Here is a 14,508-nt window from a genome sequence, read left to right as displayed (position 1 = left end):
TTTTAGGGATTGGCTAGCTTCACTTAGAATAATCTGCTCTAATGCCATCCATTTCCCTGTAAATTCTATGATTTTGTCATTTTTTAATGCAGAGTAATACTCCATTGTGTATAAATGCCACATTTTTTTTATCCATTCGTCTATTGAAGGGCATCTAGGTTGGTTCCACAGTCTTGCTATTGTGAACTGTGCTGCTATGAACATCGATGTAGCAGTGTCCCTGTAGCATGCTCTTTTTAGGTCTTTAGGGAATAGACCAAGAAGGGGAATAGCTGGGTCAAATGGTGGCTCCATTCCCAGCTTTCCAAGAAATCTCCATACTGCTTTCCAAATTGGCTGCACCAATCTGCAGTCCCACCAGCAATGTACAAGTGTACCCTTTTCCCCACATCCTCGCCAGCACTTGTTGTTGTTTGACTTCCTAATGGCTGCCAATCTTACTGGAGTGAGATGGTATCTTAGGGTGGTTTTGATTTGCATTTCTCTGACAGCTGAGCCTATTTTTTTTAAGTTACCTTTATTAACACCTTGCTCTTTCATAGTTAAAGCTACTAGTCACTCCCCATTATTCCACAGGCTTCCTGTCCATCAGTTTTCAAACTTTAATGTACATTAGAATCAACTGGGGTGCTTTTTGAAAATACATACGCCAAGGCTAGATCTCCAGAAATTCTTACTATGTAAGTAGCCAAGAAATCCATATTTTAACAAGTACATTAAGTGATTCTAGGCAGGAGATCTGTAGACCACATGAGGTAAAACACTGATTCTAGACTCCATATTGCCTGCATAGGCCACTCGCTTCTGGTGACAAAATTATCACATCTTTCTTTTATTAAAACAGTTTATCTTAAAAACATTTTACATAATAGAAATACAAAACTGTAAAATTAAAAGAATGGAAACACAAAATATAGAGCTCTTCTTTTTTAAAAAAATATTTATTTTTTAGTTATAGTTGGACACAATACCTTTATTTATTATTATTATTTTTTAATGTGGTCCTGAGGATTGAACCCAGAGCCTCGCACATGCCACTCAAGTGCTCTACCACTGAGCCACAACCCCAGCCCTAGAGCTTTTCTTTAGGTTAGTAATTATGAATTAAATAATCTTTGCTTTTATTAAAAAAAAAAACTTTGGGGGAAGCTTTAATTTGTCCCCAGATATTTGGGGAGGAAGTCAAGCATTGAATATATTTTCAAGGAACTAATGACTTTTAAAAGTATGCATTTAACGTTTGGTTTCTTTCTCTCTCTCTCTCTCTCTCTCTCACTCTCTCTCTCTCTCTTTGACTATAGAATAAATCAGTTATTTAGAAACTATAGTTAGGGGCAAGGAGCCCTTAGAGTGATTTATATTTCTTTGACATCCTGACCACAAACTGAAGTAATAATGTGCTTTTGAATTTGTTCTTCCCTCCCTCCCTCCCTCTCTCTCTCTCTCTGGTACTGAGGATTGAGCCCAGGGCCTCATGCATGCTAGGCAAGTGCTCTACCACTGAGCTACATTCCCAACACTTTTTAAAATTTTTATTTTGAGACCAGAGTCTTACTAAGTTGCCCAGACTGGCCTTGAATTTGAGATGCTCCTGCCTTGTTCCCCCACTACCACCCAATATCTGGGATTATAGGTATGTGCCACCATGACTGGCTCTGTTTTTATAATACAGAAAATTGTTCATGTGATTTCAGTATATTTTTCTTAAACCTAAGTAGTTTCTAAGTCCTACTGACAGTAGAAATAAAATGAGAATAAATTTTGATGTTAGAGTAATATTGTATGTTCCAGTGGCTGGCACTTTGTTCTTGCTAGACTTTCAATATACATTCTTTGAAGGAATGCAAGTATATGCTAACCTTTAATTTCTCCTTCTCCATTTCTGACTTCCAGTTTGCTTACTTATGATCTCGAAGTGTTACTTACTACCTCTTATAATTCTAGGAGACCCCAGGAATCAAAAGTGACAGATTTGATGCTGTTGCATATAAATGTAACCAATATATTACTGGAACCAGTCCTAGGGCATAGGAAATTCTAGCATGTTGAAGTAGGGGTAGGGGGTGCTCTGTCCCAAAGCTCAGGGTCTTTTTTTAACACTAATTAAGTGAAAAAAATTTAAGCAAATATTTCAACAATTCAGTTTTCTGTTGAGGCATCTCATTAAAAAAAAATCTCATGAGCTTACAATTTTGAAAGATGTTACTAGATGGGAAAACAGGTCTGCCTTAATGCTATTAAATTAAAATGTGGCAATTGATTAATCCAGTATTCAACAACTTCTTCTACTTTTTTTAAAATATGTTTTTTAGTTATATATGGACACAATATTGTCATTTTACTTATCTTTATGTGGTGCTGAGGCTTGAACCCAGTGCCTTGTGCATGCTAAGCAAGTACTCTACCAATGAGCCACAGCCCTAGCCCATCAATTTCTCCTTCTAATTACATGTTTGGACTTATAAAATAACTGAAAGTAATATGAAAATATACATAGATATTTAAGTCTGGTAACTTGGTTAAAGACTAGTAGGAAAAATTGACATTAATAGAATGGAGTTCTTAAAGTACTTTGATTTATTCCTTTGCTTCATCCTTTTTCCTTCCTTTCCCTTAATTTAATGGTTCTAGCTACAACAAATGTCAGATATTTGATTTGAAGATTAATATGAATGTATCTAGTTAATAAAATTGAGGACCCCTATTTGAACATCATTTTTAATAGATTCCTAACTTGACATTATTATTTGTTTTTGGTTTACACATTTATATAGCATTAGTGCAGAATAAAAATGATTGCATCAAATCATGTTTTTTTTTGGGGGGGGATGCCTTAGAAGAAAATGTTTTAATATGAATCATACATTTCTTTCCACTGGAGCATTTAAAGTTCAGACTTCAACCGCAGTGGTGATTGTTTTTAGTTTGTTAGTTGCAGGGTGTGTTATTTTAAGAAAGCAGAAGCAGCATCATTTGCACACTCCTTAGAGAACACACACCTTAACCCTGACTTTTTGGTTCGACTTTTGCAAAAGAAGTGAAGTCAAGATGAAGAACCATTTGCTTTTCTGGGGAGTTCTTGCCATTTTTGTTAAGGCTGTTCTTGTGACAGGTATGTAGTATTTATATAATAAACTCAGCTAAAAGGAAAAATATACTATACATCTGTTTTTCAGATTTGAAGATTTATATTTATGTTTTGGTTGGTCAGATAACCAGCTACTTTCTTCTAACATGCTTTAATCTTTATATGGATAGTGATGTTTATACAGATGAGACTTGGTGTGATTCTTCTTGTTCTTTTTTCTCTTGTTTGCCTACTACAATCTTTAGAACAAGAATGTACATTTTTTTGGCTAACTGTAGATATCATACTTATATGAATGTCCATACTGAATCTTAAAAATCATTCATCTTATTGTCTCTTAATATTCTAGAGAAATGAAGTAATAATTACCATAAGCACAACGTAGAATACATTGTGATTTTATTTACTCAGAGTGAATGGTATTAGTTCTAACAACTTTCCTAGATCTGGACTACAGATATATTATGATCCTTTAACAATGTTTAACATTAAAACAGGTTGGTATCTTGATGGCTGCACTCCTGGTATTTTGTTTATCGACTTTTCAAACAACTTAGAAAATTATCAGATTCTGGATATGGAAGTACTATGTTAAGTTGTTTTCATCTAGGGCATATGAATTAGAAATGACATAATTTGACCAGTTTAATTCTAACACTTACTGAGCCTATTTTTATTTCTAGACAGAGCATAACCAAAATGTAATTAAGAATAGCCATTTTACATATACATATGTATACATATATATGTATTTAATAATGGCATTAAAATAAAATAATATTTAAAATATAAAATATTAGTAATAAAGCATATATAATATATATACATGAACATGTAAAATGTTTATAAACATGTTTATATACCTTATAAGTATATATATGAAACTATATGTAGCTATATATAAAATGAGCATCACTTATTGAATACTGTTTTTGTATTATGCTAACAGCTTTACACATTCCATTTGATTTCCACAATAGCTATATGAGGCTAGGTTCCAACATATAGTTGAAGCGATTGAAACTTAATTGAAATAGCTTAAACCCAGAGTCACACAGCAGCAAGTGATAGGTAAAATCTGACCCAATAGTCCATGCTTCTAACTACTACCCTATTCTGCATGCATAAGGGAAACCACCTTTTAGTAAACTCCTGTGGTCCTATCTACAATGCATTGTTATATAGTTATTTTCTTATTTGTTTGAGTTGAATTAAATTAAACTTAACTATTTATTGAGCACTTACTATGTCTCTCAGGCCCTCTTAGAATAAAGTAAGGCAAATCCCTAATAACAGGTTTATTAGGAAAAATACTGTCTTTCTGTGAGAGAATGTTAAAATCTAAGGGTTGATGAATTGAAAGTATCTATACTTTTTCTGGTAGATCTATTAGACTGCCTAATATTTTTATAAAATAACAGTAATGATAATCTCTTCTTTGGTTTCTGGTAAGGAAATAAATTACATGCCATATAGAATATGGACATTTAAAATTTCATATTTAATAGTCAAGCCTTTTACTTGACTCAATGTATGTTTTTAGTCAGGCATTACATGCTTTTTTATATTTAATTGAAAAGAAAATTGAGAGTTATGGATACAGAAGTAGGGAAGAATCATTTTACTCTTTTCAGAACATTAAGATTTGTATTACTATCTTGAATTGATTTTGTAATGCTTCTTCTCCAATACTATACAGACTTGGGACAGATTTATTAAAATATTATGAATAATGGGATAATAATGCATTATAGAGTACTTCAAGCAATTATAAGGAAAATAACAATGATCTTTAAATGTTTTTGTAATAGCTGTTATCATTATGATTGAAATGTTGCAATTAGATCTTTGCTCTGGGAATCATTTCAGGAATAATTAGACTTCCAGTTATAATAATATCTATCCTAATCATATAGCCTTTATAACTTAAAATTCATATGCTAAATATTTGCATATTTTTAGTTGAGGCATACTGGGAGGAATTTTTAAAGGCCACTTAGCTGAAATTATAAGAATATAAAGATGGGGCTGGGGTTATGGCTCAGTGGTAGAGCATTTGCCTAGCATGCGTGAAGTGCTGGGTTTGATCCCTGGCACCACATAAAAATAAATAATAAAATAAATATATTGTATCCATCTACAACTAAAAAAAATAATTAAAAAAGAATGTAATTGATATTTAACAATTTTTAAAGTTAGCACTATTAATTAATGATATTCTTAACTCTTTAAATATCTGTTAATTGATCCAAATCCAGAAAATAAGAAATTTTCTTTGTTTATTCTGTAACATCAGACTTCTCTGTCTGATATTTAGCTTATATAATATATTTTGATACTCAAGAGTTAAGGACCTTTTTAATGGTCATTTGTGTATTAATTCATTAATTCATTTTTTCCTGTAGACTGCCATATTACACAGCATGGCTAGTACCTCATAATATTTTCTAAGTTATTTTTTCAAATGTATAGAATATTCATATTATAGAATATTTTCTTTAATATCATAATATCAGAATATTTTCTATCCTTGAAAATAATTTATACAAGAAATACTAATATAGCCCTTATGTATTTGATTTGACTTAATCATTGTTTCATGATAATCTGATTATTATTGTAAACAGAATATATTAGTTTAGGAAAATTATGGTGGAGAATATTTAAAAGTTTTAGGAAATAAGGTTATCTTAGGAGAAAACATGCCTGTTCTTACCTGTAATGCAATTTAAGCAAAAAACAACCAAATAAAAAAAAGAAAACTTTTTTTTTTTTTTTAAATAATGAAGACTGAGTTTTTATTTTTTTAAATGTTCTTCTGAGGCTCAAATCTTGTGCTTCACACATGCTGGGCATTGGTTCTACCACTGAGTTACAACCCCAGCCCCCAAACTATTTTTTTTTGAGTTGAGGAAGGAAGGGTAAGGATATGTTTATTTTTTTAGGATGTGATATTTTAAATAAGGTTCAAAAGGCAAATGCTATTTTTGTTTACATTGAATGAATTACTTTGGGGAAAAATCTAGATTTTTGTTTGTTTGTTTGTTTGTTTTTTTTGTAACTATTAGCCCTGATTTTTATAAGGCTGTGTCATTCAAAGACCTGTGCTTCTATTAGAAGCATTACATGAAAACTGGAATTCTTTCAGTTCAGGTTCTCATAGATTGGTCTAAGGATAAAAGAGAAAATTCCCTTTAGAGTACATTTGGATTTCTTTCACTGTGATGTGAGATTCCACTTAACTATTTTATTGTTTTGGTACTGCGGATTGACCCCATGGGTGCTTGACCACAAAGCCACATCCCCGGACCTTTTTATTTTGACACAGGGTCTCTCTAAGTTGCTTATGGTCTCACTAAGTTGCTGAGGCTGGCTTTGAACTTGCAATCCTCCTGCCTCACTGAGATCCACTGAGTCACTGGGATTATAGGATTACCACACCTAGCTTCAATTTAGCTGTTTAAGATTAGGAAAGACAGCAAGTAGAAAATGCTGGGATTGATTAACAATAAAGTTAATTTTTTTGCAGGCAAGAAATATAAATGAACTCAATAGAAGCTATATATACAGACTTTTGTTTTCCATTTTTCTGACAATGTATTTACCTTTCAAGCCCAAGATGAAGAAGAGAGGACTGTTCTTGCTGACAACAAATGTAAATGTGCCCGTGTTACTACCAGGATCATCCGTTCTGCTGAAGATCCTAATGAGGACATTGTGGAGAGAAATATTCGAATTATGTACGTGACACTCCATATTTGCTTTTTTCTCTGTTGTACACAGAGATACTTTATGTTACTAAGCATTATTTAGATGAATATCTATATCTTTACTTCTTCTTTGACTTGTAATACCTTACATGAGGTCGAATCATGTTAGTGAGCTTAAGGCAGTTTTGTAGAAGCTGAGGGCAGGAACAAAGTGTTCCAGACAATCAAAAAAACAGTTAGATCAAATTCTAGCCAAAGGTTCTGATCTAGTCATTAACATACTCTGTATTTCAGTTTAAATCAGAACTTTGAATTGTCTTTGATCAGTTCAAACTGAAACTTAAGATTAAAAGCCCTATTTATACCATATATAGGCAGCTGGATATTTTACATTTATTCAGATGTCTGTATTAAGATGAACAGAGTGGTCAAATTATCTAATTTGATTCAGTCTTCAATTGTAGAGTGGACTTTAGGTATTCATTTCACCTTACACATACTGCAGAGTTATATGTTATGTAGCTTGTATTCAATATCAAGAATACTAAAAATGTTTGAGAAATGAGATTCCTATTAGATCCAATCAGTAGTAAGTTTTCCTTATTAAACACTCCTTAACAGTCTCCCCACCTCCACATCAAATACCTATGATAGAAAAAGAACACAGTGTTCAATCCCATTCAATTCATGGGAAAAGTATACAGTGTTAAATTTTTTTTTCCAAGTGCTGGCTGGGTCATGTAATAACTGCATGCTTTTATAAACAAGCTGCTTGTCCACTCTAAGCTTTAGTGTTCTCATTTTTAAATAGGGGGAAATAGTGCTTACTTCATAGTGTTATCGTAAAATAAATTGAGAAGTTTTTTCCTTTTAGAGCTTATATAGTTCCTGGCATACACTAAAAAATATTTGCTATTATTCATTTATCTAACCCATGTGTCAGTTATCATTGCCACTATCCTGCTCAAAACCCTTTTGATGGTTTCTCCATTATTATTATTAGGGCACATTTCAAATTCCTATGCTTAATCTCATAACTTAGCATAACTCTCAAGATCATTCATTGCCATTTTTACTTTATGTTAAAAAATCTAGCAGTTCTTCAGTGTCTCTATTTCCTCACATTCATAGAGCTTTTTTACTCTTGTTTTTTTTATACTTTACTGGTTCCTCTGTTTGAAAAACTCTTTCTACCCTCCCTTTCAGTCTGGTTAACTCTTCTTTACACTGTTTATCTTAGTTTAGCTATCACTTCTCTCTCTCTTTTTTCGGTACCAGAGATTAAACCCAGGGATGCTTAATCACTGAGCCACATCCTCGGTTCTTTTTGTATTTTATTTAGAAACAGGGTCTTGCTGAGTTGCTTAGGACCTCACTAAATTGCTAAGGCTGGTTTTGAACTCCTGATCTTTCTGCCTCAGCCTCCCAAGTTGCTGGGATTACAGACACCTACCACCATGTCTGGCCTAGCCATTACCTCTTATACCAGGTTTTCTTTGATCACTTAGATCCCTCTCATTATTCTGTTAGGGATGGAACAATTGCAGAGGCTTGTAACTGAAAGGAATGGCATCCATGACATTGACATTTAAACCATGTTAAAGAAGAGTATTAATCTTATGTGTAAGGAAAAGAAGATTTATCTATCTATCTATCTATCTATTTATTTATTTATTTTGCCATACTAGGGCTCTATCACTGAACTATGTCAGCCCTTTTTATTTTTTATTTTGAGAGAGATTCTTGCTAAGTTGTGCAGGCTGACCTCAAAATTGTGATCCTGCTTCTTTAGCCTTCCAAGTAGTTGGGATTGGAGGGTGCCACCACACCCATCAGAGACATTTTTCAAATAACTCTCCATGATTCTCTAATTCATCATTTTTTATAACATTATTCTTTTTATCATATTTTTCACTGAAATCAGGTAATTCAGTTACTTCATGCATCTTTGCCTGAGGTATATTGATTTTCCCTAATCTTATTTCTGAAAGTATATTACCATTGATGTATAAATATGGCATTATTCCTAACTCCATCACTTACTACAATAATGTGACTTTGGGGGAAGTAACTTAACTAATTTGAGCCTATTTCTTAAATTGTAAAATAATTATGTATGTATATTTATACACATACATGTATGTGTATATATTATTTATATATACATTTATCCTGTTTTGCAGTTTAGGAACAGGCTCAAATTAGTTATACATATATATAGAATTCTGAGGATTAAATATAATAATTTGTAAAAGGACAGTGTTCAACTCAGAGTAGACCCTCATAATATTTATACCATGCTTTTCTCATTATTAAAATCATAAGAGTCTCTATAATCTAATAAAGAACAGATACATTCATTCATTCAACAAATAATTATTTCATGAATGCCAAATAATATGGGTTGGTGCTGGGGTTACAACAATCTATATAAAACTAATCCATTCTATCAAATAATTTGCAGTCTAATGGGAAACCTTAAATAAATGATTTAAACAGGCAATTACAGCCAGGCGTGGTGGCCCATGCCAGTAATCCCAGCATCTCTGGAGACTGAGACAGGAGGATTGTGAGTGCAAAGCCAGCCTCAGCAACTGTGAGGCTCTAAGCAACTCAGTGAGATAGTGTCTCTAGATAAAATACAATAGGAATAGGGATGTGGCTTAGTGGTTTAGTGCCTCTGAGTTCAGTCCCTTGGTTACTTGCCCCGCCCCCCCCCCCCAAAGGCAATTACAACACACTATTGTAAATGCTATGAAAGGAATAGGCATATGATGTTATAGGAGCCCTGTAGAAAGGCGTTCAGTCCACTTTGGCAGGAGGAAGCTACAGTGGGAGGCAGAAGAATGTGTTGGTAGTAAGTGGTGGGATGGTTGATGGTTATTAGCTGAATGGTAGTTGACTGATTAAATACATATGAGGAATGAGAGGGTTGATAGTTGGGGCAAAACATTCCAGGAAAAGGAAACAGATTGCTTTGAGAATTATATGAGATTATCATGTAATATGTTTAGTATAGTACCAGGTACACTGTAAGTACTTAGTGTTTGTTTCTTGCTTAACTGGTTAAGATTTGGAGATGAGAAAGCCATATTAAGTTTGTGGAATTGCAAGCAGTTGTTTATAGATGATGGCATGTAGAGGGACATGGTGGCATTGAGAGAGATAAAGCTGGAGAGTTAGGGGCATATTTTGAAATGCCTTCTATGCTATGTTAATGATACCCTGTTATCCGTGGAGATGATATTATTGGTTAGGCGGAGAAGAAAATTGGGCTTCTATTTTAGAAAGACCATTTGGGCAATAATGTGACTAGTGTATTGGGAGGGTCAAGACAAAAGGGTGTCACTACAATGTAGGACAATGGTGGTATCCTGAACAAAGGCAGTAATAATGAGAAAAGAGACAAGTGGATGGATTTCACGTAAGCAAAAAAATTAGATTCAACTGGACTGTGAGATTGATTAGATATAGTCTGTGATAGGAAGGAGGATTTGGGGACGGTATCTAGGTTTTTGACTTGGATATCTATGTGGATGGTATTGCTAAATATTGAGTTAGGAAACACATTTTTTGTTTCTTTTGGTACCCCTCATATGGGATACATATGAGGAGGAATGATGTAGGTGAAACATTTTAAAGTTAATGAAATGGTTCCGCCCGCATCTTGCTTCCTGAGCGGTGGCGCGAGGCAGTGACAGTCCCTGAGCTCGCGGCAGGATGGAGGTGCCCGGGTCGGCGCGGGCCAGGGACCCGCAGGCCTGGACCAATGGGCTGCGGAAGCACTCGTACTGGCTGGACCTCTGGCTCTTCGTGCTCCTGGACGTGATGCTCTTCCGCTTCATGTACCTCTTGCCCTGATGGGTTTGCTGACATCCCAAGATCACTGGATTCTGGAGTGAATTCTGAAAATGAACTACAGTCTTCTTGAACAAAGAAGATGGGATTGTGCTACTGCAGAATTTCAAGTCTCCAAGGGACCTTCCTTTCTTTTTACACATTCTTCTAACTCATTTGGGGAACTACTAAATGAATAGTGATCTCATTCATAGCCAAGTTCCTAAAACTAAATGCAGTGTTTCACATTTAAACTCTTTTCAAACACCGAATGTCTTTATAGGGGCTGGTGTAGAAGTAAAATTTGTACTTCAAAGCTTAGCATATTCACCGTGAAGACAGTAATGTCTTTGCTGTTGTAAGGGTTGGTCTGGGTTTAATTCAGTCACATAATGGGGTGTGTAACTAGGTGAGGTGAGGTAGTTGTAAATTCCAAAGTTATTCAGAAGAGAGAAAAGGACTGGTGTTCTGAGATTGTGTAGAGGCTGTCACTAACACAATAGAGTCCACAATCTATTGGCTCTACACATGCTTAGATTTTACATGGTCTTTTCATGACCTTTGAAATGCAGGTCGAGGGTCACAAAGGAGGTGGCATTAGATAGTGGAAAGCCCGCCTGCATGCCCTCTTGAGCACCCTCAAATAGGAATGTTTCAAGTCTGTTTTTTTTTTTTTTTAATTATTGTATTAGGTATGCTTGTGTCGAAAACATTTGCTTTCATAATGCTTGTAACTTATTTGAATACCTCCGCTGGCAGTGTGATATTTACTCATCCTACAGAGCCCTCATCTTTGGCCTGCAGCATTTTAAACATAGCTGTAGGCCAGACAGAAATTCTTTCCTTTGTAGAGATTGTTCTATCTTTGCTGTTCTTTTTAAAAATCTAATTGGTATTAAACTCAAATCTAATTGTTATTTTAAAAAAATAAAGTTAATGAAATAATGTGAACTAGTTGATAATCTAAGTTTTTTTTTGGCACAGCATCATGGAAAAGTTTCAGTTTTGCTACGTTATTTGGTTAGGTTACTAACCCCTCTCATTTACAATTTTCACATCTTTAAAAAGTGGATAATAATATCTGCCTATTCATTTAACAAGTATTGAACATATTCCACACGTCAGATATCAAGTTAGGCACTAGGATTACAAAAGTGTTTTTGCCTTAAGAACTTAAACAGCCTAGGAAAGCAACTATAGACAAGTGACTATATGTCATTTGTTATAATAAATGTATAGGCGCTTTAATGAGACTACAAGGAATGAAGTGTATTGAGGGGAAATAGATCAAAATAAAATTTGAGCTTAGTTTTAAAGGAAAAGCAGGATTTTGCCAAGTAAGCAAAGAGAGTTGACAGAAGAATTGCTTTGAGGCTTATTTTAAGTGGGAAATATTTAAAATACAGCAAATTATTGTCAAAACCTGAGTGATAGTATTACCATACAGTGGTTAAAAGTCATGATAAGTATTGTTCTAGCATTATACCTATTACCATAAATAGCAATATTGGTGTTCCATTATTTTGATTTGTTTTCTTTCCTTTATTTTTTTAGTGTTCCTTTCAACAACAGGGAGAATATCTCTGATCCTACCTCACCGTTGAGAACCAAATTTGTGTACCATTTGTCTGATCTGTAAGAGATTTTCCTTCATAATTAATAACTTTTAATTTACCTTGTTAATATGTTTCTGAAAATCTGAACTTTTGAATACATTAATTCATGTGTTAATTATTAGATATTATAACTTCATAAAATTTTGTCACATATAAAAAGTAACTACAAATTTATTCTAAAGAAGAAATTATTTCCATTTATATAGGAATGTCCAGTGTAACCTAATAGTTCAAGAAGTGAATTTCAGCTTATTAACATGCAGATGTTTCTTTGGAAATGATAGAATCCAATATCAAACAGTTTTTAAAAAATATTCTTGTCACTCTTAATAATTCATCTAAATAAATATATAATTGGGAATAAGTTTAACATAGTAAAAATTGCTGTATGGTGTATATATAACTAAATGTATTGTTTATTTTCAACTAATTTTTGTATACCAAGGTTGAAAAATCTCATACTATTCTGTATTGTAGAGCTGATTAGATCTGAAAAAAAGTCATCCTTTATTAGAAGTCAGAGCTGCAACAACTAATTGATTTGAGATAAATCTGCATAGTCATACATATTTTGAGATAGCATTTAATGGGGACTTCTATTTGTTTTTCAGCTGTAAAAAATGTGATCCCACAGAAGTGGAGCTGGATAATCAGGTGGTTACTGCCTCTCAGAGCAATATCTGTGAAGAAGACAGTGCTACAGAGACCTGCTACACTTATGATAGAAACAAGTGCTATACAGCTATGGTCCCACTTACATATGGTGGTAAGACCAAAATGGTACAAACAGCTTTGACTCCAGATTCCTGTTATCCTGACTAATTTAAGTCATTGTTGACTGCACAACTTTTCTTGAGAGGCTCTCCATTTTGATCCAGAAATTTAGTATATTTACTGGCAATAAATTTGATTTTTTTTGGTGATGTAAACCAATTTTCCCTCAAAATAACTGAAATAATAACATTGTTATTTTATTAGGTAATTACTTCTCAACTCTAAGTATTAAAAGCAGTCAATTATCATGATTTTTCTGAAAGGATAAAAAATAGATGAAGGGAGAAAATAAAACTCGAAGACTAAAAATAAAAAATCAAGAGGCATAAATTAAATGCCTTTCATTGTTTTTGTTTTATTTTGTTTTGTTTTTGCTTTGCCTTGGAGAGTCAGAGCTTTTGCACATCCTATTCTCTTTTTTAAAAGTTTCACTGTGTAGAGAAAATACATGTGTAAACAGAGGTCATTTATATTGCCTTCAGTAGAAAAATAATTGGAAAACCAATTATTTAGAACCAGTTATAAAATAATATAAAATGCTATCTCTAAGATTGCTAAAAGTGATATAATTAAATGCATCGTTGAAAAATATATTTTGAGGGCTGGGGATGAGACTCAGTGGCAGACTGCTTGCCTGTCATGCATGAGGTCCTCAGTACCACCTCAGTCCCACCAAAAAAGAAAAGAAAAATGTGTTCTGATATGACACATAGACTTTGCAAGAGGTAAAACAATTTTTCTTTTGTTGATAAGAAAATTTTTTTGACAATCCGACTAGTGTAAGAAATTCCCATTAGAAATCATCTGTGTTGCAACTGAATTTAATGAAATATGTATTCCAAAATATGTATTCTCTAGTACAGTTTGAACAATTAAATAGATTCGTAAGCATGTACCTGTGTGAAATAATTTATTTGGAAAACATTTAGGGGCTGGGATTGTGGCTCAGCGGTAGAGCGCTCGCCTAGCACGGGTGGGACCCAGGTTCGATCCTCAGCACCACATAAAAATAAAGGCATTGTGTTGTGTCCATCTACACCTAAAAAATAAATATTTAAAAAAATTTATTTGTGTTAACTTTCTTATGTGAATTAAATACAACTTGATGAACAATTAGTGTGTAAGTACAATGTAATGATGCATTAATCATTGAATTCATATTTGTACATATTTGAGGTGGCTTTGTGATTTTACACCTACAATTAATAAAAAGGCAAGGTCTTCATGGCACATAAAACTTTATGGCAAGAACTAGGGCCAAATGTTATACCTATCTAAGGGTTCGGTGGAAAGTAAATGTTGAGTCTTTATTTAAAGTAGTGGATGGGTGATTAGTAAAAGTCAATTTCTCTAAGAGGCAGTCTTCTGTTTCCTTTTTTTAGTTGTCCATGGATCTTAATTAATTAATTTATTTATATGTGGTGCTGAGAATTGAACCCAGTGCCTCCATGCTAGGCAAGCACTCTACCACTGAGCCACAACC

General features: G+C 33.7%; 1 protein-coding gene across 1 annotated transcript; it reads left to right on the top strand.

Annotated features, from left to right (window-relative positions):
- Window positions 1-2,933: 2,933 nt before the first annotated feature.
- Jchain (joining chain of multimeric IgA and IgM) lies at window positions 2,934-13,920 on the top strand. The gene is made up of 4 exons (XM_027950877.2): window positions 2,934-3,112; window positions 6,702-6,828; window positions 12,190-12,270; window positions 12,863-13,920. The coding sequence occupies exons 1-4, from the start codon at window positions 3,049-3,051 to the stop codon at window positions 13,071-13,073; spliced, it is 483 nt and encodes a 160-aa protein (XP_027806678.1). The 5' UTR covers window positions 2,934-3,048; the 3' UTR covers window positions 13,074-13,920.
- The last annotated feature ends 588 nt before the right edge of the window (window positions 13,921-14,508 follow it).

The sequence above is a fragment of the Marmota flaviventris genome, chromosome 7, assembly GCF_047511675.1.
Source record: "Marmota flaviventris isolate mMarFla1 chromosome 7, mMarFla1.hap1, whole genome shotgun sequence".
NCBI lineage: Eukaryota > Metazoa > Chordata > Mammalia > Rodentia > Sciuridae > Marmota > Marmota flaviventris.
The sequence above is the reverse complement of the archived record's forward strand: the minus strand, read 5'-3'. Positions and strand labels throughout refer to the sequence as shown.

What these genes read in the sequence shown, in the direction of transcription:
- Jchain (XM_027950877.2), top strand. Translation starts at nt 3,049, where the DNA reads ATGAAGAACCATTTGCTTTTCTGGGGAGTTCTTGCCATTTTTGTTAAG. An exon ending in GAGAGAAATATTCGAATTAT is followed by an intron (nt 6,829 to 12,189) that starts GTACGTGACACT and finishes TTATTTTTTTAG; the next exon opens with TGTTCCTTTCAACAACAGGG. An exon ending in GTGTACCATTTGTCTGATCT is followed by an intron (nt 12,271 to 12,862) that starts GTAAGAGATTTT and finishes TTTGTTTTTCAG; the next exon opens with CTGTAAAAAATGTGATCCCA.